Raw genomic sequence first — 27813 nt, 5'->3', positions numbered from 1 at the left:
GCGTCTCCATTCAAAAAACGAGCATGTGATTTAAAGGGACTATATCCATAGTAGGGTTGGGCGGTATTACGGTAAGAAGGTATCCCGAGGTATCCAAAAGTACCAATGGTATCGGTCTCATTACCGTCATTTAAAAAAAATATATAATATCTAAATAAATATGGAGTACATGAGGTCATAATATAAAATAATAAATTGAAGATCATCCCGAATAACTGTATGATCGTATTTTCACTAATTCTATCAATTTCCTAAAGAAGTTCTCATCGCGTGCAGGGTTGTTTATGTTGTTACCATGGCAACCCTGCATGACATTTGGAGTCTGACAGAAAGCTTCGCAAGAGACTGAGACCGCGGTTGAAAGATGTCAAGTCAAGATAACGAGTTAGTGGCAAAAAAACAACAACATCGGCAGTGTGGCAGTATTTTGGTTTCAAACCAAACGAAAAGGGAGAGCCAGCAAACACAGATGAAACTGTGTGTAAAGTATGTAAGAAGACGGTCACGGCGCGAGAGGGGAACACCTCCAATCTGAGTGTTTTGAGTAGGTTACATGAGTAACAACAAGGTAAAATAATATAACGTATGACATTTGGGATGTGGGTAATAAACGTTTGAAATGTCATCTACTGAAGAAACGGAAGAAAACATCGTAGCGTAAACTGTTAGGTTTCTGGTGGGAATTAGCAATGCGCTTGCTATCTTTGTTGGGTGTGTTAAACCGTATGGATTTAAGTGGAATAATTGTAAGGAGTTATGTGATCAAGACAACGTTTTAAGCAAGGTAAGGCCATTTGATTATTAATTTCCCCACCATGGCATGACGTGGGCCCATATGATTTTGCCTTGAGCAGCTATCACGCATTTGAATTAGGTTCGCCTCATTTGCGCTGAAGAATATGGTTTATCGCGCAGTCTAAACGGGGTGTTGGTTGATTCTTTTTCTTTTCTTTTTTTTTATTTCCCATGCTTGAAAGGGTATGATCCTGCTCATCGTGTACTTTTTTTTGATGGAGTAGGTGAAATAGTGCTGCAAATGGCGTTTCAACGCAGACGTGTGTAAACGACAGTTGAATGCTATTTTCAAGATGAAGGAAGAGTTGCGTGATGCTTTGAAATATCTCTTAATCCATTCATCAATGCACAAAATTCGCTTTGCTGCTTAATCCATACCACAATGCACACAATTCGCTATGCTGCTTTTAAATAGTACGTTTGAGGTATAGGCGCACGTTACACAGTAGGCCGAAACAAAATATTATTTTTTTCTCGGTAATACCGTATACCCCAGGAAAACACAGAGACAGTTTAAAGGTATCAAAATTTGGATACCGCCCAACCCTAATCCATAGGATAGGGAGTGAGAAGGTGTGCGCGTGTGACAGTGACCGGGAAGAACCTAGGTTCATGCTCGCCCTGAATTTCTCTTAAAGTGAAGGCAGAAGAACGTTCAGCGCCTGGCCAGGATTTCTATGTATTAATTTACATAGACGTTTTAATATGAAATATAAATGTGTCTTAGACAATAGATACTATTTTACGCTACTGATTAATAATCAAAGCTTTATGTGGCTGACACTACAGAAGAAGGGGTTTATGCGCATGCGTCCTACTTCTTCTATTGTTCTGGTGTCTCCGATGGGACCGTCTTACAGCGCACGTGGAGGTGTGGCATGTGTATTGCATCGTTTTTAGCAAGCTTTGCGTTGCCATATGGACCTGATATTTTACTGATCCGTTGCCCATGTGGACGCGATATTTAAAAAAAAAATCTCGTTGCCGTTGTCGTGTGGATGTAGCCTTAAGGCCAATTTATGCTGACAACGCAGTCCTTGCAGATAGCGTCTGCGTAGCCCCCTCCACTTTCGCAGACGCTCTGCGCGCACCTCCCAAAAATTGTGACCACCGCAGAAGCCTCGCAGACAAGAGGGCTCTGATTGGTCCACTCTACATCTGCTGTACACGCACTTCCGCTTCCCTACTTTCCCGGTTTGTTTTGTTTTCACGACCGCCATTTTTAAAAACACGAGCGAAGATGGAGCAGCACGAAGAGCGGTTGATCGAGGAAGTGAGGAAGTGCGTACATCTATACGACTCCAGTTCTAGTCATTATAAGTAACCGGAGGATAAACACTCCACTAACCACACCCACCAACTACTCCTAGCGACTTCGCGCCCCCTTGCGTTGTAGCGGTGAATAACATCGCGCACGCCTATTACTCCCTGCTCAACGATAAATTACAACTGTCTGCGAAAAGCTATCTGCGAAAGCCTTGTCGCAAGAGCATGCAGAGGCCCGTAGTCAGCACAGAGGAGTTTGATCTCCTTGCAAACATTAACATGACAAGCTTTTTTTTTTTGTCTTGTTAACTTTGAGAGCATAAAAGAGACCCTGGTGAGGGAACAGCTGTTTATAGCTGCTATAATGGACTCAAATATGATGTCATTCAGGTCTATAAATAAATTGTAATCGGACACTGGAGACTTCGTCCATTAAGACGAAGTGGATCGATTTATTTTAATTTATTTATTTGTGCATCACATCTACCATACAAATCCCACAGTATCAGCGCATGAAAAATGCGTTAATAAAACTGTACAGCTTTGAAATCTCATCATTCTAGTAACCGAACCGGATTCTGCCACTTCCCTTAGTTTAGCTCTTTTCCTGGTATTTTTTTTTCACAAAGCTGACTTCATCTCCAGTAACCCATGCCCTGTTTACAGTCCGATGTAATTACACACTTAAGTTGCGTTAGGGTATTAGGCAGAAAAAGAAATTTACCAGTCAAAAATAATATTTTATATAATCCTGATAAGCGCCGCAGGTGCGAAGACGAGCGCCGCAGGCGCGAAGTCCCTCTAGGGGGGTCTGGGGGCATGCCCCCCCAGAAAATTTTTGAAATTTAGACTTCATTTCCTGCATTCTAGGACATTTTCAGGGTGAAATGGCGTGTAATTTTTGATCAGAAATATTGCATATTTTTACTTTGTATTTTTTTCAGTTTCACTCCTGAATGTATCAGATGTATGTATGGTGTTTGATTTGGTAACAAAAGTGAAAAGAAAATAAACAACAATGAATTGTATATAATCTTTTGATCTAGTTACAGTATTTAATAAAAAAAAAAAAAACCAACAGTATTCTATTTTACCATACCCCAATGAAACCCCCTTGTTAATCAATGTATCACACATACCTTTTCTGTCTTTTTGTGGAAAAACGAATCAGTTTTTGTCACATTCAATTTGGGGCGTTTGTTGGGATTCATCTTGATCCAGAAGAGTGAGTCAGCAAAAAAAAATGCGGTTCTCCCGCCAAGAAAGAGGAAACTACAACGCAGGGTGTTTGGCAATTTTCGACCAATCAGAATTCGCGATTTATTCAGTCCGCATGTTACAAGATTCAGTGCGGGCCAAAATGGCGGAAACGATGAAATATTCTGATTTTTCATTTCAAGTTTTCAGTATTTTTCGTATTAAACTGTGTTTCTTACGATTTGTAAATGATGGCGGAACCACACACGGACTGGCCATCGGGAGTAGCGGGAGTTTTCCCAGTGGGCCGGTGGTTCAGTGTGGGCCAGCGGAGAGAAAAAAAAAAAAAAAAACAGTTGCGCGCTGGCCTTTAATATGATAAGCAATGTTAAGTTTCTTTAACAAACTGTTAACATTGCTTATCATATTAAAGGCCAGCGCGCAACTGTAATAAGCAATGTTAACAGTTTGTTAAAGAAACTGTTAACATTGCTTATCATATTAAAGGCCAGCGCGCAACTGTTTTGTTTTTTTTTTTTCTCCGCCGGCCCACGCTGAACCACCAGCCCACCGGGAAAACTCCCGCTACTCCCGATGGCCAGTCCGTGTGTGGGCGGAACATAACTGGATTTATCGGATGACATGTGGGAGTATTCATGTGCGAAAATTTTCGGCATTATCGTCCGTTTCAGTATCCGTCTGTGTGTATACTTGCCCGTTGAAATCGGCAATCGCCCGTCAAATTTACGGGTGGACGGGTCTCTGCCTAATACCTTAAGTTGCGTCTGTGGCCATGACTCTAATTGTCATGTTGCTCACAAATACAGTCTCTTGGTTATTATTTTTTTTCTTTTCACCCATAAGATAGACACAACCCTGGACTCAGACGGGAAATCCGTCTTATTCAGTGATATGAAGACTAAAGTCCAGGGGCTTCAAAGTTTGAGAGAATAGCAGGGTACAAATAATTTACAGCAGGGTGCAAAATGGTAAAATGTCTGCCAGCGGCAGACATAATGCACGCAAAGCGTGCAGAGATAGATAGATAGCTAGATAGATAGATAGATAGCTAGATAGATAGATAGATAGATAGATAGATAGATAGATAGATAGATAGATAGATAGATAGATAGATGCAAGTACGAATTTTTCATGGGGCGGGATGGTTTGGAACAGGCCATCTAAAATTGGGATAACATTTACCCGGGACGGGTATTTGAGGCGGGTCGTCTAGCTTAAGCTTGATTAGCGTTGTTACGCACGCCAGTGTTTCCCACAGAAATTTTGGAGACTATGGGGGCAAGCCATGGGGGAGGCGCGGGGGTTGTTTAAAATTGAGTGATATGTTAAATATTAAGTTATTACTGAAAAACTATTGATTAAAAAAAGACACTGAGAAATGGTCCTATAAACAACTTTACCAATATAAAAGATTACCAGGACTACAAAAATGCAGAATAGGCTTTACTTATCCAAATGCACCTGTTGGTTCAAAAGTTAAAGTGCAGAGAACCTCACAGCACAACATGAAGTTACCTTAAAATATAATATAAATGCCTCAGCTTTCATGTAAGAAAAAAAACTATTAATGGGCAATTCCATGTAAATGTCAACCTCACCATGCAAAAATAAAGCAACATGTAAAACATCAAAACCACTCCCAGAGATATCACCTAGGCCTGTATTTTACAGATGTGAATAAGTTGAACCAATTTGTAACCAACCTACTGTCAGTCTCTTTCTTATAATGTAAACCCCAAGCTAAAATCAACTTTGATCATGTACAATTCTATATTATTGCCACAAGCCACAGAAATGTATGCTAAAATCCACAAAACAGCAAAACAATAGCCATCCTAAATATTATTTAAGAACTTTGATAGTTTTAGCTGATATTTAGAGAGTTTTTCAAAGGGTTATGGTGGTTAAATTGCTGATTTTCTAAACATATGCCATGTCTATTTCAGACGCGTCACATCCATAACGGAATTTCGTCACATCCATAACGCTGACTTTTCCTTCCGAAACTCTGCATGAAATACAAAATATTTTAAACAAAGATTTTTTAATATTCACCTTGGACCCCTCTATCAAATGGATATCTCCATTTCGACATTAGGTTTACAATTTCACAGAGTTTGATAAAAATGTACAGTCACCCAAGAAAAGTGATATTTTTTCTGTCACATCCATAACGCATCTTTTATTGGCATTTTCTGGCATGCCCTAGATGTACTATGGGAATTGTTCTTGTTCTATCACTTCTCCAGTATGGTACAGCCTTAAAATATGCAACACCTGTTTAAATACTGGGAGACAATAAAACATGCACTGGGTCATTTGTTGCCATTTTGAGTTCAAGTGTCACGTCCATAACGCTGGAATTGCTCTAATACTAGTACTGTGTGCCGGCAGTCTCTCCTGAAGACTAAATTAAACAATAATTATAGACTAATAAAATAAATGGCTCAGGCTTCCTAGAAGAAAAAAACAATTTGAACAGAATCTCACAGTATGATGCTGAAGCTGCCTAAACAATGGAAAATAAAATGCCATTTTGGCAAAAACGTTGGTATCCATTAATTTCTTGTATTAAGTAAAAAAATATGTTGCCAGATACTGCTGACGTTTTACAGCCCAAAATACGTTCAAAACCCGCCAAAATGCACTTAAAACCGCCCAAATAGGGCGGGAAAACACCCAATCTGGCAACACAGGGGCAGTAATGGCTGCACTCATGTCGAGGATGTAAACACAATCTGGCAACACAGGCGGCAGTAATGGTTGCACTCGTGTCGAGGATGTAAACACAGTTGACGCGGCAACGGACATACATGACATGGTGAATGTAATTTACGTTCACAACTTTTTTTTGCTGTCAGAAATATTTAATATTAAATTGTGTGACTCGATAGCCGGCGGCATAACAAGCCATAGCTGGCGATTTGCCACCGGTGACCGGCTACTTTTGAGACCGCTGTAAAGTCTGCGTTCAGGCAGGAGGACAAGGAGTCTTGAATCATAAAACGAGCTCCAAACTGGCTGAGAAAGTTTTAACGCTCTGGGGTCCGAGGGTATTTTCTGGCACTCTAATGATTTTGGCGTGCTCTGATTTTGTCAATTTCAACAAATCTAAGCAGTGTTTTCAAAGTCCTATGACTTCTTTTGTATTCAGCACAAGTTCAGCTACAATAGTATCTCTGTAGTATGTACAGTGCCTTGAAAAAGTATTCATACCCCTTGAACTTTTTCACATTTTTCCACCTTACAACCACGAACTTAAGTTTTTTTTTTTTTTATTGAGATTTTATGTGATAGACCAACACAGAGTAGCACATAATTGTGAAGTGAAACGAAAATGATAAACGGTCGTCAAAATTTTAAACAAATAAAAATGTGGTGTGCATTAGTATTCAGCCCCCCTGCGTCAATACTTTGCAGAGCCACCTTTTGCTGCAATTACAGCTGCAAGTCTTTTGTGGTAGCATGTCTCGACCAGCTTTGCACATCTAGACACTGAAATTTTTGCCCATTGTTCTTTGCAAAATAGCTCAAGCTCAGCCAGATTGGATGGAGAGCGTCTGTGAACAGCAATTTTCAAGTCTTGCCACAGATGCTCAATGGGATTTAGGTCTGGACTTTGACTGGGCCATTCTAACACATGAATATTCTTTGATCTAAACCATTCCATTGTAGCTCTGGCTGTATGTTTAGGGTCATTGTCTTGCTGGAAGGTGAATCTCCTTCCCAGTCTCAAGTCTTTTGCAGCCTCCAACAGGTTTTCTTCCAGGATTGCCCTGTATTTAGCTCCATCCATCTTCCCATCAACTCTGACCTGCTGAAGAAAAGCATCCCCATAGCATGATGCTGCCACCACCATGTTTCACAGTGGGGATGGTGTGTGCAGGGTGATGAGCAGTGTTAGTTTTCTGCCACACGTAACGCTTTGCATTTAGGCCAAAAAGTTCAACTTTGGTCTCATCTGGCCAAAGCACCTTTTTCCACATGTTTGCTGTGTCCCCTACATGGCTTCTGGCAAACTGCAAACGGGACTTCTTATGCCTGTCTTTCAACAATGGCTTTCTTCTTGCCACTCTTCCAAAAAGGCCAGATTTGTGGAGTGTACGACTTATAGTTGTCCTGTGCACAGATTCTCCCACCTGAGCTGTGGATTTCTGCAGCTCCTGAGCAATTCCAGCGTTATGGACGTGACACTTGAACTCAAAATGGCAACAAATGACCCAGTGCATGTTTTATTGTCTCCCAGTATTTAAACAGGTGTTGCATATTTTAAGGCTGTACCATACTGGAGAAGTGATAGAACAAGAACAATTCCCATAGTACATCTAGGGCATGCCAGAAAATGCCAATAAAAGATGCGTTATGGATGTGACAGAAAAAATATCACTTTTCTTGGGTGACTGTACATTTTTATCAAACTCTGTGAAATTGTAAACCTAATGTCGAAATGGAGATATCCATTTGATAGAGGGGTCCAAGGTGAATATTAAAAAATCTTTGTTTAAAATATTTTGTATTTCATGCAGAGTTTCGGAAGGAAAAGTCAGCGTTATGGATGTGACGAAATTCCGTTATGGATGTGACGCGTCTGAAATAGACATGGCATATGTTTAGAAAATCAGCAATTTAACCACCATAACCCTTTGAAAAACTCTCTAAATATCAGCTAAAACTATCAAAGTTCTTAAATAATATTTAGGATGGCTATTGTTTTGCTGTTTTGTGGATTTTAGCATACATTTCTGTGGCTTGTGGCAATAATATAGAATTGTACATGATCAAAGTTGATTTTAGCTTGGGGTTTACATTATAAGAAAGAAAGACTGACAGTGACATATTAGGTTGGTTACAAATTGGTTCAACTTATTCACATCTGTAAAATACAGGCCTAGGTGATATCTCTGGGAGTGGTTTTGATGTATTACATGTTGCTTTATTTTTGCATGGTGAGGTTGACATTTACATGGAATTGCCCTCCTCCAGAGTGATCATGGGCCTCTCGGCTGCTTCTCTGACCAGTGCTCTCCTTGCTCGCTCTGTCAGTTTAGGTGGACGGCCATGTCTTGGTAGGTTTGCAGTTGTGCCATACTTTTTCCATTTTTGAATGATGGATTGAACAGTGCTTCTTGAGATGTTCAGAGCTTGGGATATTTTTTTATAACCTAACCCTGCTTTAAACTTCTCCAGAACTTTATCCCTGACCTGTCTGGTGAGTTCTTTGGTCTTCATGATGCTGTTTGTTCTTCAGTGTTCTCTAACAAACCATTGAGGCCTTCATAGAACAAGTGTATTTATGCTGAGATTGTATTTAGTAATAAGTGTATTTATGCACTGGATTGTATTTAGAGTATCAGAGTACAGGGGGCTGAATACTAATGCACACCACATTTTTCAGATTTTTATTTGTTTAAAATTTTGAAGACCATTTATCATTTTCATTTCACTTCACAATTATGTGCTACTCTGTGTTGGTCGATCACATAAAATCTCAATAAAAAACTTTTAAGTTCGTGGTTGTAAGGTGGAAAAATGTGAAAAAGTTCAAGGGGTATGAATACTTTTTCAAGGCACTGTATGTCATGATTGTACTTTAAAAATAACAGATAAATGAAGATGTTGTAAAAAGCAGTTTTAGATCTGTGTTGGAATGTGTGAAGAAACATGATCTTACCCATTGTGACGAACCGTTTTGGTCACTTGAGCTGATTCTGTTAAGTCTGAGGAATGGATCAAGCACAAAAACTTAAATCTGCTCCATTGATTTGGACAATTAACTGGCTATCAAACAATTTGTCCTATTGTTTTGGGATAAAGGGTTGGCAGTGGGAGGGGGATTCAATGAGAAGGGTAAAAATTTCCATTTCATTCACTGAGAAGAGTGAAAACCCCTCCAACTGCCATCTCTTAATCCCATCAGATCAAGTCCCAATGGGAAGGTCATGTTTTTTCACACATTCCAACACAGTTCTAAAACTGCTTTCTACAACAGCTTCATTTATCTGGGTTTTGACTTTCATCTCATTATCTCTAGCCGCTTTATCCTGTTCTACAGGGTCGCAGGCAAGCTGGAGCCTATCCCAGCTGACTACGGGCGAAAGGCGGGGTACACCCTGGACAAGTCGCCAGGTCATCACAGGGCTGACACATAGACACAGACAACCATTCACACTCACATTCACACCTACGCTCAATTTAGAGTCACCAGTTAACCTAACCTGCATGTCTTTGGACTGTGGGGGAAACCGGAGCACCCGGAGGAAACCCACGTGGACACGGGGAGAACATGCAAACTCCGCACAGAAAGGCCCTCGCCGGCCACGGGGCTCGAACCCGGACCTTCTTGCTGTGAGGCGACAGCGCTAACCACTAGGTTTTGACTTTATTTTGGTATTTGAGTCTATTCAGTGTGTCTTGAAATGAACTCTTGTACTATTTTACTCAGTTCAGAGCCACAACCTACTCTGTTACACAATTACTCTAATTTTGCTCCAACTCCATATTTTACTCTCTAAACTCCAAAATTGAGCAAAATTAATTATTTTTGAAGAAAATACTTTTAACTCTGGAAACATTGCTCAGTCATTTTTCTTGTGTATGCATTACAGCGCACGCATATCAACCGATCTGCTCATCAGAAATGGAAGAAATATTTACACTTACTCGAGCTGATCTCTGGCTGGATCGAGTCGAAGTTTAAAAAAAAAAAAAAGGCACCATTCTTCATCATCAGTGTCGCAGTTCTCAATATTGAACTGAATCATGAATTGATTTGCTGTCCTGAAATTGAATCGCTGTCCTGAATCTTCCGAAGCACACAAAATTCACGTGCCATCTCACAACAAGTTTTACCTCCAAACAGCCTGAACTTTGTCTGACAGCTTTTATCCTGTTTATGGCGGGCGTTCCTGAAAGAAACCAATTGAAACCGAAAGAGTGAAAGTGATTATCACGCCGTTATCATGTGAACAGTCTTTTATGAACGTGTAAGTGCGGACTCAGCGCTCCGACTCTGGTGTGCTGGACAAGTTTTATCTCATCTCATTATCTCTAGCCGCTTTATCCTGTTCTACAGGGTCGCAGGCAAGCTGGAGCCTATCCCAGCTGACTACGGGCGAAAGGCGGGGTACACCCTGGACAAGTCGCCAGGTCATCACAGGGCTGACACATAGACACAGACAACCATTCACACTCACATTCACACCTACGGTCAATTTAGAGTCACCAGTTAACCTAACCTGCGCAACAAAACCAAAAAGCATGCAGCATGCTCTGTTATAATAGCCAATCAAAACAGTTTTAACAAAGACTTTGGACTGTGGGGGAAACCGGAGCACCCGGAGGAAACCCACGTGGACACGGGGAGAACATGCAAACTCCACACAGAAAGGCCCTCGCCGGCCACGGGGCTCGAACCCGGACCTTCTTGCTGTGAGGCGACAGCGCTAACCACTACACCACCGTGCCGCCGACAAGTTTTATGTTTCATCTAATTTAGGTCATTTAGAAGCCTATATTATTTGGCAGTGGGCACATAGGAAAGTGTAAAGTATAATGTTTGTCAGTATATTTATCCTGCTTGTATGATGATAAACTCGCAAAAATATTTCTCTCAACAATGTTGTTGACCTAGCCATTCTAAACCTGCCGAGCTTCGCTGGCCAAGCTCTCGAGCCCAGAGGGTTAAAAATGACTCCTATTTTCAGCTCTGAAATCCATCGTGTAAAAACGTAGACGTAATCAAGAAGCATGCCGAGTCACTGGCCCAATCCCAATTCTAATTTCTACCCCTTCCCCTCCCCCTTCCCCTTGGCCCTTCCCCTTGAAACTGAGCTACAAGGGATAGGGCTTGAAATTCAACCCCTATGTATTGGGATAGCCCTTCAACGATCGCATACGTCATCGCGTACCTCCGTCAGTGTTTACGTTAGCAAAACGCGACCAAATGCGTCACTGGCTGCGACTAGCCGCTACAGTCAGAGCCAGAGGCAGAACCAGAAATCTCTGCTGGCAGGGTGTGATTTGTTAACTAACACCACTGAATGGGATATCTTTGGCGCTTCGTGCACCACATCCGACAGAATGAGGTGTCAGAACACTCATGTAAACAATAAAAGCGAGAATAACAGAACAAAACGTACACAGTCAAGCAACCGAAAACAATACTCACTCCCAAAGCTTTTTAGCAGCAGCTTGGATTTCAGAAATCGCTGCTCATTCTCAGCTCGAAAGCGAATCAAGCGGCGTGTTTCCTCTGGATAACAACTTAAAACACGTAAATAATGGAGAAAATACATTTATGACAATCTTTCGCCGCGGGAACCGCCATCTTTCTGAAATCCGCATGAAATCTCACTGAAATCCGCATGGCATTGTGGGAAATCACTCAAACCCCTTCGTTCGGAGTCAGCTCCAGGAAAATCTCCGTTTGGAGGGGTACAGAAGCCCTACCCCTTCCCCTACCCCTCCGCGTTAACTGGGATTGGGATACCCCTACCCCTTCACGTGAACGCGCAAAATGGAGGGGAAGGGCCAAGGGGTATGTCCAAGGGGTGAAATGGGATTCGGCCACTGTTACCCCCTTTTCAACCAACACAAAACGGGTTCTTGAACCAGGTCCGTTCAGGATTCTTTGAACCTTGGTGCAAAGCGATCCAGCCAACATTTTCACCAGGTTTGAGTGGAACCGTTGTAATCAAGGATGCGTCCTGAACAGAGGGCGTGGCACGATTCACAACAGGAGTAAGCAGTAGGAGCAAGATGGCAGATCAGATTGATCGATTACCTCCGAGCTTTTGTTCTGTTACTAGCTCGTCCAGCCGACAGGTGACGAGTTTGTACCATCATGTGTTGTCCGTCTGTCATTGTCCACATTTCACGAAAATCGCTGCTTCTCTCTCAATTCTTCACCGATTTTTATTTTTTTAAAGAGGAAGGTAGGTCTGCCTGGGGTGCATATATATATATATATATATATATATATATATATATATATATATATATATATATATATAGCTTCTACCCAAATTTGCATAATTGCAACTAATAGTCAAGATATGGAGTAATTAATCAATTCCTAACGAGCAGTTTCCACACACATCGCTTCTTCACCGATTTCGATTCTTTCTGGCATGAAGGTAGGGGTACCTAGGGTGCATATAATGTCTACCCAGATTTGCTTAATTACAACCCCGATTCCAAAAAAGTTGGGACAAAGTACAAATCGTAAATAAAAACGGAATGCAATAATTTACAAATCTCAAAAACTGATATTGTATTCACAATAGAACATAGACAACATATCAAATGTCGAAAGTGAGACATTTTGAAATTTCATGCCAAATATTGGCTCATTTGAAATTTCATGACAGCAACACATCTCAAAAAAGTTGGGACAGAGGCAATAAGAGGCTGGAAAAGTTAAAGGTACAAAAAAGGAACAGCTGGAGGACCAAATTGCAACTCATTAGGTCAATTGGCAATAGGTCATTAACATGACTGGGTATAAAAAGAGCATCTTGGAGTGGCAGCGGCTCTCAGAAGTAAAGATGGGAAGAGGATCACCAATCCCCCTAATTCTGCGCCGACAAATAGTGGAGCAATATCAGAAAGGAGTTCGACAGTGTAAAATTGCAAAGAGTTTGAACATATCATCTACAGTGCATAATATCATCAAAAGATTCAGAGAATCTGGAAGAATCTCTGTGCATAAGGGTCAAGGCCGGAAAACCATACTGGGTGCCCATGATCTTCGGGCCCTTAGACGGCACTGCATCACATACAGGCATGCTTCTGTATTGGAAATCACAAAATGGGCTCAGGAATATTTCCAGAGAACATTATCTGTGAACACAATTCACCGTGCCATCCGCCGTTGCCAGCTAAAACTCTATAGTTCAAAGAAGAAGCCGTATCTAAACATGATCCAGAAGCGCAGACGTCTTCTCTGGGCCAAGGCTCATTTAAAATGGACTGTGGCAAAGTGGAAAACTGTTCTGTGGTCAGACGAATCAAAATTTGAAGTTCTTTATGGAAATCAGGGACGCCATGTCATTCGGACTAAAGAGGAGAAGGACGACCCAAGTTGTTATCAGCGCTCAGTTCAGAAGCCTGCATCTCTGATCGGGGTTGCATTAGTGCATGTGGCATGGGCAGCTTACACATCTGGAAAGACACCATCAATGCCGAAAGGTATATCCAGGTTCTAGAGCAACATATGCTCCCATCCAGATGACGTCTCTTTCAGGGAAGACCTTGCATTTTCCAACATGACAATGCCAAACCACATACTGCATCAATTACAGCATCATGGCTGCGTAGAAGAAGGGTCCGGGTACTGAACTGGCCAGCCTGCAGTCCAGATCTTTCACCCATAGAAAACATTTGGCGCATCATAAAACGGAAGATACGACAAAAAAAGACCTAAGACAGTTGAGCAACTAGAATCCTACATTAGACAAGAGTGGGTTAACATTCCTATCCCTAAACTTGAGCAACTTGTCTCCTCAGTCCCCAGACGTTTACAGACTGTTGTAAAGAGAAAAGGGGATGTCTCACAGTGGTAAACATGGCCTTGTCCCAACTTTTTTGAGATGTGTTGTTGTCATGAAATTTAAACTCACCTAATTTTTCTCTTTAAATGATACATTTTCTCAGTTTAAACATTTGATATGTCATCTATGCTCTATTCTGAATAAAATATGGAATTTTGAAACTTCCACATCGTTGCATTCCGTTTTTATTTACAATTTGTACTTTGTCCCAACTTTTTTGGAATCGGGGTTGTAGAATCCGTTAACAGGTAGAACATTTTGCCAGGCAATATAATATAATACTTTTGAGGAGTTACATTCAATACCAATGATTGGTAGTCAACCGTAATGTCTGCAAACAGGGAACACTATTGTATTTAAAAAAAATGTGAGAAATTGTATGCTCTAGAAATTTGTTGAGTGGAAATTCAATTGAGATGGCTGCTCCTGTTTTGTTTATTCAGTTCACACAAAACGGTACTTTTTAATAATTTAAAAGTTAAACATATTGGTATATACACCTGTTTATAATGGAAATGCGCATAAATTAATGTTACTGAAAGTCATTCCAAAATACTGAAAAATGTTTTCAAGAATACTGAAATTCAAAATTTGGGTTAGGCATCTCTGTTATTAATAATATCAACAGGCCTACCTACAATTTCTAATTTTCCACTCACCTTCGCCAGTGTCAGTCACCTCAACTAGGCAGATGTTTCTTACCTTGACAGCTTTGATGTTATTTTTATTAGAAAATAAATAAATGGAATATCAGTGGTATTTCAAATTAAAACAGTGTGAAGACTCGATTACTACTTTTGCAAACCACTAGTAAAGATAAACAAATATGTGCCAGGAATCTAGTGTGGGATATAGTAGTGTGGGATATAGTAGTGTGGGATATAGTAGTGTGGGATATAGTAGTGTGGGATATAGTAGTGGGGGTATAGTAGTGGGGATGGCTGTGCCAGGCTAGTAATCTCTACTACACAATGAGGCCTGCTGGTGGTCATATTTGTCTGGGTCATACAATTCTATGTTATATAGCTGACCCGACCCCGGCCCCCCATCACAGTCAGGAACGACAATGTGGCCCCCAGAGAAAAAAGTTTGGTGACCCCTGGTCTAAAGACATGCAGGTTTGATAAAATACACCAGTGCATATTTGGCGCCAGTCCCAAGCCTGGATAGTTTGGGGAGGGTTGCGTCAGGAAGGGCGTCCGGTGTAAAACCTATTCCAAATCAAATATGCGGCTCATGATGATCCACTGTGGTGACCCCTAACAGGAGCAGCTGAAAGATGATGATTTTGGTTCCAGTTGGGAACCAACTTTTCATCTTCGGAGCCAGTTTATTTTTTGGTTGAAATACTGTGAATGATCAAAACGTGGTGCGCAAACAAGAACAGAACCCATTCCCTGTTGGTCAGAAAGCGGATGAGCGGAAATCCTGAGCAATCCGAAAGTGCCAGTGAGTTAACAGCAGAATCAGGATGATGTATTTAAAAGCAGGGGAGGTCATTTTGAACAAGCCAGCAAGAGTGAGCAAGATCTTGAACATATCTGATTGAAAAACCCCACCCCCATCTTTCAGGCCACTCCTCCAGAACACACAAACACGCACCGCTTGCTTGAAATTCCATTCATACTGGAAAGTCGGGATTTGGGATTTCCGAGTCCCAATCAGAAATGTTAACTCGAACACCTTTTCAACTTGTATTTCCAGTCGAAGGAACCTTACGGAATCCAAGATGGCTGCACTGTGGATTAATAGCAGTAGTGAGTGCTGTACTGTTTATTAGCACTTCTATCAACTGGTATTGGTTTTCCGACTCGGGGATGAGTCCATGAAAGAGAGAGTGTGCGTGATGGGGAGAGGAGTGTAGCATGTTATATCCAAGTACCTCATGTGTCGTTCACATGTAAGAAAACACCTAACGTTATCATCGTGAATGTAAACAGTGAACATGGCTATTGTTAATGCTCACAGCTGTCGACTAGCTCGCTAGCTTTAGCAATACGTCTGAAAAGCCTTGTAGAAGACTCCGGGCACAGGCAGACTGCTAGGTAGGTATAAATGCTTCGAAAGTCAATGACCTACCCTGGCTTTCAAAGAACTCCCTGATCTCTGGTTTGAATAATCCAATGAACACACATCAAGACCTTCACGATGGTTTTAAAAGATCACAAGGCTTGTAAACCAGAGTGTCCACAGCGCAGTGTTGTGGAAGATCCCTGTTCTTGGCTGCAAGAGTGGAACCCAACGTGGTGGTCTTTCTGCTGTTGCATGCTGAGATGCTTTTCTGCTCACCACGGTTGTAAAGAGTTGCTATGAGTTACTGTATCCTTCATGGCCGTTTTCCTGTGTGGAAAAGTGGCCAGTGAGTCTACAGTACAGTTGGATCCAAACTAGTTTATTCATTTATTGACTTCTCTACGAGTTTGCGTAAAACCTGATCCATTTAGATCGAATCCATCAGTGTCGTCTGAATACAAGCTTCAACAGAAGAGACATGAGGAAACTCGGACCGTCTGTACAAAGCTGTACAAAACATGGTCGATATTAGACACTTGCTTACACTTAGTGACGCAGGTCGATGTATTACAAAGATGACTAGCACCCTGTGGGGCTTGAATAACACCCAGGTACTTGAGTCACACGCCGTATTTCCTGCTGCCTCATACCTCTGAAGGAGAATGAGCTGAAAAACGCAGCGCGCTAACGTTTAGACTTGGGTACGGAAACGGCCGAAGTTTATCCTCGTTATCATATATTATAATGAGCGAGGTCGCAACAAACATGGTGGAACCGGTGGCCTAACAGCGTTTTAATACTTTTATCTTTTATGAAAAAGTTCAAGTTTTCATGACTTTTCTCAAAGTACAAACTCTTTTGTCACTCACCTGTCCAGCAGCATCTTGCAAAGTTGGCATCAGATGCCACATTCGTTTTTTCCTTTTTTTTTTTTTTCCCTGGCCCTCCATCAGGAAAGCTGACCAGCAATATTTACTCAGCTTGTCTGCCGTGTCGCCCCCCCCCCCCCCCCCCCCCCCCTTCTCTGGCACTTTTTGCCCTCTGACAATGTCAGATACTTCCTTTACCCTCTGGGGGTCGAGAACTTCTCCGGCGAAGCTCGACAGGTTTAGAATGAGTAGGTCATGAATTTAGATAAATATCTTCGCAAATTATCATGCAAGCATGATAAACATATTGACACAGTTTATGCTTTACACTTTCCTATGTGCCCACTGCCAAATAATATATATTTTTTTAAATGATCTAAATTAGATGAACCATAAAACTTGTCACCTTCCTCAGTCACACTGGAGTCGGAGTGCTGAGCGCGCAGTTACATGTTCATAAAAGACTATTCACGTGGTCACGGCATGATCATCACTTTCACTCTTTCTTTCGGTTTCAATTGGTTTCTCTTTCGTAGTGGGAACGCCCACCTTAAACAGGATAAAATCTGTCAGACATAGTTCAGGCTACTTGGAGGTAAAACTTGTTGCAAGATGGCGCACGGGTTTTATGTGCACCAGGTGATTCAGGACAGCGATTCAATTCAATCTTGAAAACTGCACCACTAATGATGAGTGGTGCCCCTTTATTATTATTATTATTATTATTATTATTTTTAACGCTGACTCGATCCAGCTGAAGATCAACTCAAGTAAGTGTAAATATTTCTTCTATTTATTATGAGCAGATCGGTTGATATGCATACACTATACTGCATGTATGTATTTCCTGTGTATACTGCATGTATACACAGGAAAAATGACTGAGCAGTTTTTCCAGAGTTAAAAGTATTTTCTTCAAAAATAGTTAATTTTGCTTGATTTTGAATTTAGAGTGTAAAATTTGGAGTTGGGCGGCATGGTGGTGTAGTGGTTAGCGCTGTCGTCTCACAGCAAGAAGGTCCGGGTTCGAGCCCCGTGGCCGGCGAGGGCCTTTCTGTGCGGAGTTTGCATGTTCTCCCCGTGTCCGCGTGGGTTTCCGCCGAGTGCTCCGGTTTCCCCCATAGTCCAAAGACATGCAGGTTAGGTTAACTGGTGACTCTAAATTGACCGTAGGTGTGAATGTGAGTGTGAATGGTTGTCTGTGTCTATGTGTCAGCCCTGTGATGACCTGGCGACTTGTCTAGGGTGTACCCCGCCTTTCGCCCGTAGTCAGCTGGGATAGGCTCCAGCTTGCCTGCGACCCTGTAGAACAGGATAAAGCGGCTAGAGATAATGAGATGAGATGAGAAATTTGGAGTGGGAGCAAAATTACGGAGTAATTGTGCAACAGAGTTGGTTGTGGCTCTGAACTGAGTAAAATAGTACAAGAGTTAATTTCAAGACCCGTTGAATAGAGTCAAATAGCAGATAAATGAAGCTGTTCTAGAAATCCGTTTTAGAACTGTTGGAATGTGTGAAAAAAACATGACCTTACCCATTGACTTGACCTGATGGGATTAAGAGTTGGCAGTGAGGGGGGGGGGGGGGTTTCACTCTTCTCATTGAATGGAATGGACTTTTTTACTCTTCTCATTGAATACCCCTTCCACTGCCAACCCTTTATCCCAAAACAAGAGGACATACATATATATGTATTTTTTTGATAGCCAGGTAATTGTCCAAAATCAGTGGAGCAGATTTAAGTTTTTGTGCTCGATCCATTCCTCGGACTTAACAGAATCAGCTCAAGTGACCAAAACTGTTCGTCACAATGGGTAAGGTCATGTTTTTGTTTTTTTCCCCACGCATTCCAACACTGTTCTAAAACTGCTTTTTACAGCATCTTCATTTATCTGTTTTTTTTTTTTTCGGTACAATCATGACATAAATACTACAGAGATATTATTGCAGCTGAACTTGTGCCGAATACAAAAAAAAAGTCATATGACTTTGAAAATACTGTATAGATTTGTTGAAATTGACGACAAAATCAGAGCATGCCAAAATCATTAGTGCCAGAAAATCAGGGATGCAAACGGCGCACCTTTTGGCGGATGCTGCCTTTTTCACGTCTGAATAGCGCAGATCCGTTTTTTTTTTTTAGGGGGGGGGGCGTTGGAGTGTCTGATTATAATTTCAAAGTAAATTCTGAATTAAAATTACTAAATAAGCAAATGCCGTTACAGTCCATGAAACATAGGAAGTATAAGTATGAGAAGAAAACAGTAAATCAGAAAGCTGTACACGTTTGCACGAAAGCTGCGCAAAAGTGCGCAGCTTTCTGATTTACTGTTTTCTTCTCATACTTCCTATGTTTCATGGACTGTAACAGCATTTGCTTATATACAGAATTTACTTTGATGAAATTATAATCGGACACTCCAACGCCCCCCCCCCCAAAAAAAAATCGGATCTGCGCGATTCAGACGTGAAAAAGGTGGCATCCGCCAAAAGGCGCGCTGTTTGCATCCCTGAGAAAATACCCTCAGACCCCAGAGGGTTAAAATCGTCATTTTTTTTTTTTTTTTTTGTCTCAATCTAGTAGTCTTCGTTCGATCTGGGCGATCCGCCATGCTTGCTGTGGCTCCGCCCGCGATCATGATGCAGGACCTCGCGTGACTTTTCTGAACTGGCTGCTGAGCGAGCGGTTTGTAAACAGACTAACACATGGTTAGGACCGCCCCCCACCCCACCCCCGCATTAGGAAATAAAATGTCCTGAAGCAAGGTGATGCGTACCAGCTATAGGGACGGGTATCAGCTCAAACAGTTCAGAAAGGGGAGTGGATTAAATCATTCCTGAACCAGCACATCGACCTGTGTCGCTTTAAATAGAGACCTGGAAATGGTGTAGTCTTGAATAGTAAATATTCAAGATATTGACCTGTTTTGAATACTTTGTTTTCAATGTTTTTTTTTCCAGTTTGAAGCGACAAAGGTTTTCAATGTGGTTAATGTGAACACGCACAAATATTAAACACGTATTAAAGAGCTTAGGAGATTTGAGGCGCTTGGTTTTGAAGAAGTTTCGTAAACCGAGACAGGAAGAGAAAAGCTGAACTGGTTATCAGGATGGCGATGCTGTCGAGCCGCAGTGAGCTTTCTGGATAAATTCCTCTGACGTGACTTCATGCCCATGGAGGAGGATTTCGAAGAATGGAGTTTTCCATGGAATTTTCCATCATTGTATGCAAACACGTTTGAAAATGCACTATGTAAAGACTCTCCTTCATTCTCTCTCTCTCTCTCCCCGTGTGTGTGTTTAGGAATTACAAGACTTGCAGCGAGACCCTCCTTCACAATGCTCAGCAGGACCAATGGGAGAAGACTGTGAGTATTCCTTATTAACTCCGTACTAATCCCAAAATTAATATCTTGCACCGGAGCTGCGTAAGGAATAAAAAAAAAACACCATGATAGAAAAATAATCAAAGACGGAGTGCTATGATGCAACATGACACGAAGTGGAGGTACTGATGCCACTCCAACAGCACAGCGAGTCTCGGCGTGTTTTATTCCTCTTACACCAACCACAGCTATTCGAAACCAATTACAATCAACACTATTTACTTATTCGCTCACGGTTCTATTTAATGCTGTAGAACGATACGTCTGACTGTTATAACCCCCTGAGACTAGAGACTCCTTACAGAAATAGAGGATATTACAGAGCTGTCCGAAGATATGAAGTTTATCGAGCGGTGAAATGTATATTTCGTGAGCGAGTGAAAATATTTTCAACACGAGAAGATAAACTTCATCTCTTCACACCACTGTGTAATGTTCTTTATATTACAGTGCTGAGTGTAAATGAGTGCACCCCCTTTGAAAAGTAACATTTTAAACGATATCTCAATGAACACAAACAATTTTCAAAATGTTGACAAGACAAAGTTTAATATAACATCTGTTTAACTTATAATGTGAAAGTAAGGTTAATAATATAAACTTAGATTACACATTTTTCAGTTTTACTCAAATTAGGGTGGTGCAAAAATGAGTACACCCCACAACAAAAACTACTACATCTAGTACTTTGTATGGCCTCCATGATTTTTAATGAGAGCACCAAGTCTTCTAGGCATGGAATGGACAAGTTGGCGACATTTTGCAACATCAATCTTTTTCCATTCTTCAACAACGACCTCTTTTAGTGACTGGATGCTGGATGGAGAGTGATGCTCAACTGGTCTCTTCAGAATTCCCCATAGGTGTTCGATTGGGTTCAGATCAGGAGACGTACTTGGCCACTGAATCACTTTCACCCTGTTCTTCTTCAGAAATCCAACAGTGGCCTTAGATGTGTGTTTAGTCATGTTGGAAAAGTGCACGACGACCAAGGTCACGGAGTGATGGTAGCATCTTCTCTTTCAGTATAGAGCAATACGTCTGTGAATTCATGATGCCGTCAATGAAATGCAGCTCCCCGACACCAGCAGCACTCATGCAGCCCCACATAAGGACACTGCCACCACCATGTTTCACTGTAGGCACCAGGCAGTTGTCTTTATATTCCTCACCTTTGCGACGCCGTACAGTTTTGAAGCCATCAGTTCCAAAATCATTTATCTTGGTCTCATCACTCCAGAGTATAGAGTCCCAGTAGTCTTCATCTTTGTCAGCATGGGCCCTGGCAAACTCTAGGCGGGCTTTTTTGTGCCTGGGCTTTAGGAGAGGCTTCTTTCGTGGACGGCATCCATGCATGCCATTCCTCTGCAGTGTACGCCGTATTGTGTCACGGGAAATAGTCACCCCAGTTTGGCTTTCTACTTCTTTAGATAACTGCAGTGAACTTGCATGCCGATTTTCTTCAACTCTTCTCATCAGAAGACGCTCCTGTCGAGGTGTTAACTTCCGTGGACGACCTGGACGTCTCTGTGAGATGGTTGCAGTTCCATCTTTCTTAAATTTTTGTACCACTTTTGCTACAGTATTCTGACTGATAAGTAAAGCTTTGCTGATCTTCTTGTAGCCTTCACCTTTGTGGTGTAAAGAAATTATTTTCTTTGGGGAATTCTGAAGAGACAAGTTGAGCATCACTCTCCATCCAGCATCCAGTCACTAAAAGAGGTCGTTGTTGAAGAATGGAAAAAGATTGATGTTGCAAAATGTCGCCAACTTGTTCATTCCATGCCTAGAAGACTTGGTGCTGTCATTAAAAATCATGGAGGCCATACAAAGTACTAGATGTAGTAGTTTTTGTTGTGGGGTGTACTCATTTTTGCACCACCCTAATTTGAGTAAAACCGAAAAATGTGTACTCTAACTGTGGGTGCAATCAGTTAATTATTGATATTAAGTGATCAATCTCGTTAAATCAGTCTCATTAAATTTTGAAGGTCAATAATTAAAATGAATCAATCCCATTGAATCATTTAATTTGACTCGTTTGAATTGAATCATACCATAGAATCACTCTCATTTGAAGTGAATCGTTCAGTGAATCGTTCAATGAATCATTTAGGGAATCGTTCAATGAATCATTTAGGGAATCATTTAGTGAATCATACCATTAATCCTGGTGCTTAATAATAAATTACCAAACAGCTAAATTATGGTACATTTCCAAATTATTAAGATCACTTACCATATTATATAACATTTGCACCCTTTTTGAATTCTTTGAGAAAATTGGGGACTTCAGATGTTGTTCACACAAATAAACACAGTTTGTTTAATAAATGAATTTATTATACAAAGATAAAAAGATAAATCAATATATACAAGCAGTGAGGTGTGTGTGTGTGTGTGTGTGTGAGAGAGAGAGAGAGAGAGAGAGGGAGTGTGAAGGACTTGACCATGTGTTTAGCCTCGTGTAGCTAACTACACGTGGTGGAGGCCTAGCTTGTTGGTAGCTAAACAAAAGAATGTTATCTAAACAGAACAAAGGATTAGCTCTGTGTTTAGCCTCGTGTAGCTAACTACACGTGGTGGAGGCCTAGATTAGCCTTGTGTTGCTAGTATGTGTTTGTGAAAGGCCCTATAGCCTAGCTAAAGTGTGTTTGTTAGGCCTGATGGCTTGCTGAGCACATGGTAGGCCTTGATTAGCTTTGTGTTGCTAAGCAGACAAAAGCGAAGCTGTAGCTAACCCACTAGCTCATAACCATACTGAATCCACTGAAATCTTAATGACATCAAGATGTATAATAATGAGAACTATATGTTAGTGGTAAAGAATAAAAGAGAGAAGCATGCGCAGCCTATCTATTAAACAATTGAGAGAACATAGAACCAAAATAAATCAACACGCTGCGTGTTCAACAGTGTAACAATAAACCTGGGTTTAAATTCACACTATTTCAAATAAAAGCAAATTCCTAAGACTATCCTAATTATGCCCAAATGCCAAAATCTTACTTAATCCTGCCTTTAGCAAGATATGAAGAACTATTCGCCGGTGTAGTCTCGGGCCTCGCCGTGGGAGCACGTGAGCCGCTCGTGATGGAGGCGGAGAAAACTTCCGGGTCCAGCGGAGCACTTGGGTGGTTCCCGTGAAAAGCAGAGGGTTCTTGGTCCGAATCTCAGCGTTCGTGAGGAAAAGTCTCTGATCAGAATCAGATGCACAACGCTTTTGAGTTAAAAAGGATTCAATCGCTTCTTAACTTCTGACTGCCTGGGCTGCAGTCGTGACGTCACTTCTAATGCAAGTAAACCGGTTGTAACTCGGGTTGAGTTTAAAGATCGCGCGACTCTAGAGTTTACCTTTGCCAAGGGTAAGAAGATCGCGCTGAGTGATGGATCTTGCAAGAAAGAAGACGTCTTTTTGGGTGGAGAGCGCCTCTTTATACATCCAGATCCATCGGAAGCCAGACGTGAGAGAGCAAAGATGGAAGCGTTGTCCCATTGTTTTATGTTTCCTTGTATGATGACGTAGATGATCCCGCCCACGCGTGACGTAGGTCACACGGAAGTGGACTGGGAATTGTAGTTCTGACACAAGATGGCGGTATGATACCTACAGTCCCCCTTTTGGTCTCAGGGGTATGACGGAGTCGTAGCACTGAGAGCACCGTATCGTATCATCGCCGTGTCCATAGTCCTTGAGGTAGACTTGTCCTGTGCAGTCCATGGTGTCCTGTGAAGACTGTAAACTTGTGAGTTCCAGTAAGACAGTTGGAGACAGAGGCATTTTGGGCATAATATAATCACTATGGGCATTTTGGGCATATAATCACTATCTAACTAACTAGATCAAAACCACATCAAAAAAATTAAACATGGAACATGAAACATGTAGTGTTCAATTTCTTAGGCATAAAAAAACAAGAAAAGAGAAGAAATGAAGGAAGGAAAGAAGTATTAGTGTTTGGGTTGGCAAACCTAATCTTCTGGGAAGGTGATAGCAGTGGGGGGGTCTGGCTAGAAAGCGTGCGCTACTGCGGCTAGCTGTCGGGGACACAGACCATCTTATCTAGCTAGGTGTGTAGTGTTATGTATGGGTTGCCTGGGCAGACCCAGTGGATGTCTTTAGTGGGGGTGCACATCTCTAAGTTTGTGGATTCACAAAAATGAGGATAGCACTGCCAAGACTATATGCCAGGTGTATTTGCGATGAATACACACTAGTAATAATAGCGGATTTTAGTATTTTATCTACCATGTTATACTGAAGGGTTATTACTTCATTGGGTTGGTGAAGTCTGACCGGGAATGTTAGTGTACGCTTATGGTTGAGTGATGCGTACAAACTAGGTGGACAGGATGGGCCTAGCTGTCGTCCACCCCCTTTTGGAGTGAGGACTGTTCAAAAGGTTTGATTCGATTATCGTGGAAATCGATATGAAAGCGTTTAATTAGGCCTAGATGTCCTAATGTGATACGCGACGGGGAACGGTTTTCCCACGATCGAAAGGTCTCGACCAGGGTGGTAGGAACTTCTCTGAGATTCGAGCGTAGTAGGCTTTGTGTCCTTCTACTCTCGAATCGAGATTCTTTTGGGCACCTGTAAAGGTTGACTGTAGGTGGCATCGTAGGTCGGCGACATGTTGATGTGCGGTGTATGCAATCGCGACGCTTATGGCCTCTGGTTTGTATAGGAGATGCGGGGGAAGAACCGACTCTCGCCCAGTCATCATCCCATAGGGTGTGACTTCAGTGGCGCAATGAGGGGTGGACCGAATGGCCCTTAGCACCAAGGGAAGTTTCACGTCCCAAATTTTACCATGGTTTGTGATATACTTTCGCAGCATGTTCACAACGGTTTGAATGGCTCGTTCAGCCTGACCAGAAAATTGAGGGTGGTACGCGATATGGAATTTCACCTCGACGCCTAACATGTTCCACAGCGCAGCCATTACACCAGCAGTGAAATGGGTGTCTGTGTCTGAGTCGATGGATAGAGGGAGATTTTTTTTTTTGCCACTAGGGGGAGTCGCGATGTCGGGTGTTTCGACACCGGACTCGGTGTGCCAAGACATGAACTGAAGTTAATCAGAAATTTGATCTCGCGTGGCGCTTGGTTGATCAGTGTTCGCACTAATCTCGTCGCAATAGTTTTGTGCATATTTTGTGGGATCCAACGACTGTGGGGTTTTGTTTTGTGTAAAGCTGACTAAGTTTATGTCGCAGGGCTTGGTTGGGATTGGGTCGCCTTGTGAGAGCCGTGTGTCTGAGAAATGGTGGTGAAGACTTTAGCGCACATGAGAGGTGCGTCTTGTGTGTTTGCCTTCGCCACCAGGGGGGGCCCTACATCCTGACCCTCGCCTGCTGTTTCAGAGAGATCTCCTTCCCCCTTTTACGAGATATACCCGTGGTTCCTGGCCTAGTCATGCCAGCAAATGGTTTGTCATTTTTCTTGGGCTCCTTTGTTTTATCTGTTGAGGGGTCTGACGTCTCCTGTAACAGTTCTTTAATCTCAGCCAACTGGGCTTTTAAAGAGTCCAGCTCTGAGTGGAACTCACCAGGTTGGTCTGAGTCACTGTGTTGGTCGTCTCTACCCTTGCGTTTAGAGCTACGGTCGGAACGCTTCTGCCGTTTCTGGTCAGAGCGGGGATGACGGTTTTGCTGCCAACCGTTTTGTTCCCTATGACCCTTTTCATGTGATGGGCGATTGCCATCGTCACTGTGGACTCGCCCTTGGTCCCTCCTGGCCTTACCTTGTCGATTTTTCCACTCACCCTTGTGATGGCTCGGCAAGGATCGGGCTGGACCGGAATTTTTCCAGGTGGGTCCCCCTTTTGGAGCTTCACCTCCTTCTAAGGTTAGCGGGGGCTTGTCCTCACCCTGGAGGCTAAGGACCCTGGGTTCATCATCGTTTCCGTTTGCGGTTTTGACGATGGTCTCCCAGGTCATTTGGGCTAGTCGCCTAATTTCCCTCATCGAATAGCGACCTTGTCGACACGTCAGTGTGACATGGGTCCGCACGCTTGGGTGGAGGTTATGCAAGAAGAGAGATATGAAACCTCTATCTTCTTCCAACCCTGGTGCACTACTACCTTGGAAATAGGCAGTACGTAGCCGTCTGTAATATTCACGAGGCGCCTCAGACCGTTTTTGTTTGACTTGTAATGCACACAATATCGCGGAGGTTTCGTCCGTGTATGGCGCATATTCTTCCCTCATGTAATTGCGAAGTTTCGAATAACTATCGTGAATGTTTGGGGGTAGTGTCTCTAAAAAGGCACGAACGCTACTACTGGAGGTCTTCCAGATTAGTTTAAGTTTTTCACGTGTTGTGGCGTTCGGCAGGTCCATCAGGCATCGATCAATTTCTCGTAAATAGTTATTTACATTTGTTCTTTGATTGTCGGGATCGAATTGTTCGACATCTTTGGCAAGTAGGTCAATTTGCCGTAAACGAAGGGTTTGGTGCACGTCCTTGTGCGACCTTCTTGGCTCTTCTGAGTACTCACTGTCTGAGCTACTCTGGAATCGCTCCCGCTTCGCACGAGATGCGTGGTCTGATTCGTCTGGAGATGGATCAGGGAGACTGAAGCGCACTGACCTAGGTGTGCTACGGGCCTGGGCTCGGGATGAGCGCAGGGCAGCTCCATCCTGGCTAGACGACGACGGAGTCGTGTAGCGAGTTGATGGAGTTTGGCGGGATGTCTGGTTCTCGACCAGATCATTTACGGTGTCCGGTTCGGACGCCTCTTCCCGCTCTGAGCTTTGGCGCATTGTTGGGGGTCTTTCACGCCCCTCGCGCTGCTCTTGGGGGGTCTGCTCCTGGGCAGCCCTCTTAGCAACCATTTCGGCTTTCTCTAGCCGTTTGGTGCAATTATCAAGGGAGGTCTTCAAGAGCTCACACTCCCTATGTAAATCATTATGATCGGCTGTCAGCTTGGCGTTGCTGGTGGTCAGCCTTTCAACCTCTCCGCGAAGGCATCTGATTTCTGAATCAGCATTTTGGAAGTATGATAGGAATAGCTTACCTAGTGCCACTTGGACACTAATAGTTGTTCTTTTTGGATCTCTCATATGTTTGTTTGAATTGTCTAGGTTGTTTTGGCATTCACTCTCACTCATGTACTTAATGTTTGCCTTTTCGGAGGCAGAGCAGTGAATGAGGTCTGCAATGACCTCAAGGAGAGACACGTCTTGAGCGTTGTCTTCCATTTTTGAGACATGAGGGGATGCCATTTTACTTAGGCTGGATGTTAGATAATTCATCAAGTTAATTATTAATTTAATCATTATTAATTAACTATGTAATTAATTATGAAGGTTTATTTGGAAATGCTCTCTTATCCTAAGTTGAATAGGTTATGAGTATTGGTGATATGGTTATCACACTACTGTTATCCGTTTTAACACACCTGGGGATATACCTTAGCAGTTGCTGAATTAAACTGATAGTTTATTTGTTGAACAATAATCCAGAAGTCAACAAACCAATCGCCTCACACGGGGCACCATTTTAACTGTGGGTGCAATCAGTTAATTATTGATATTAAGTGATCAATCTCGTTAAATCAGTCTCATTAAATTTTGAAGGTCAATAATTAAAATGAATCAATCCCATTGAATCATTTAATTTGACTCGTTTGAATTGAATCATACCATAGAATCACTCTCATTTGAAGTGAATCGTTCAGTGAATCGTTCAATGAATCATTTAGGGAATCG

The 27813-nt window shown here is 42.2% G+C and overlaps 1 protein-coding gene across 1 annotated transcript in view; it reads left to right on the top strand.

The window, feature by feature from the left end:
* The window catches only part of ube2d1a (ubiquitin-conjugating enzyme E2D 1a), a 74704-nt gene that overhangs the window by 6404 nt on the left and 40487 nt on the right, over nucleotides 1–27813 (top strand). Inside the window, exon 2 of the mRNA XM_060932885.1 lies at nucleotides 20016–20079. Coding sequence (XP_060788868.1) covers nucleotides 20016–20079 — 64 coding nt within the window. The remainder of the gene's footprint in view (nucleotides 1–20015; nucleotides 20080–27813) is intronic.

Source organism: Neoarius graeffei, chromosome 11, assembly GCF_027579695.1.
Source record: "Neoarius graeffei isolate fNeoGra1 chromosome 11, fNeoGra1.pri, whole genome shotgun sequence".
NCBI lineage: Eukaryota > Metazoa > Chordata > Actinopteri > Siluriformes > Ariidae > Neoarius > Neoarius graeffei.
The sequence above is the reverse complement of the archived record's forward strand: the minus strand, read 5'-3'. Positions and strand labels throughout refer to the sequence as shown.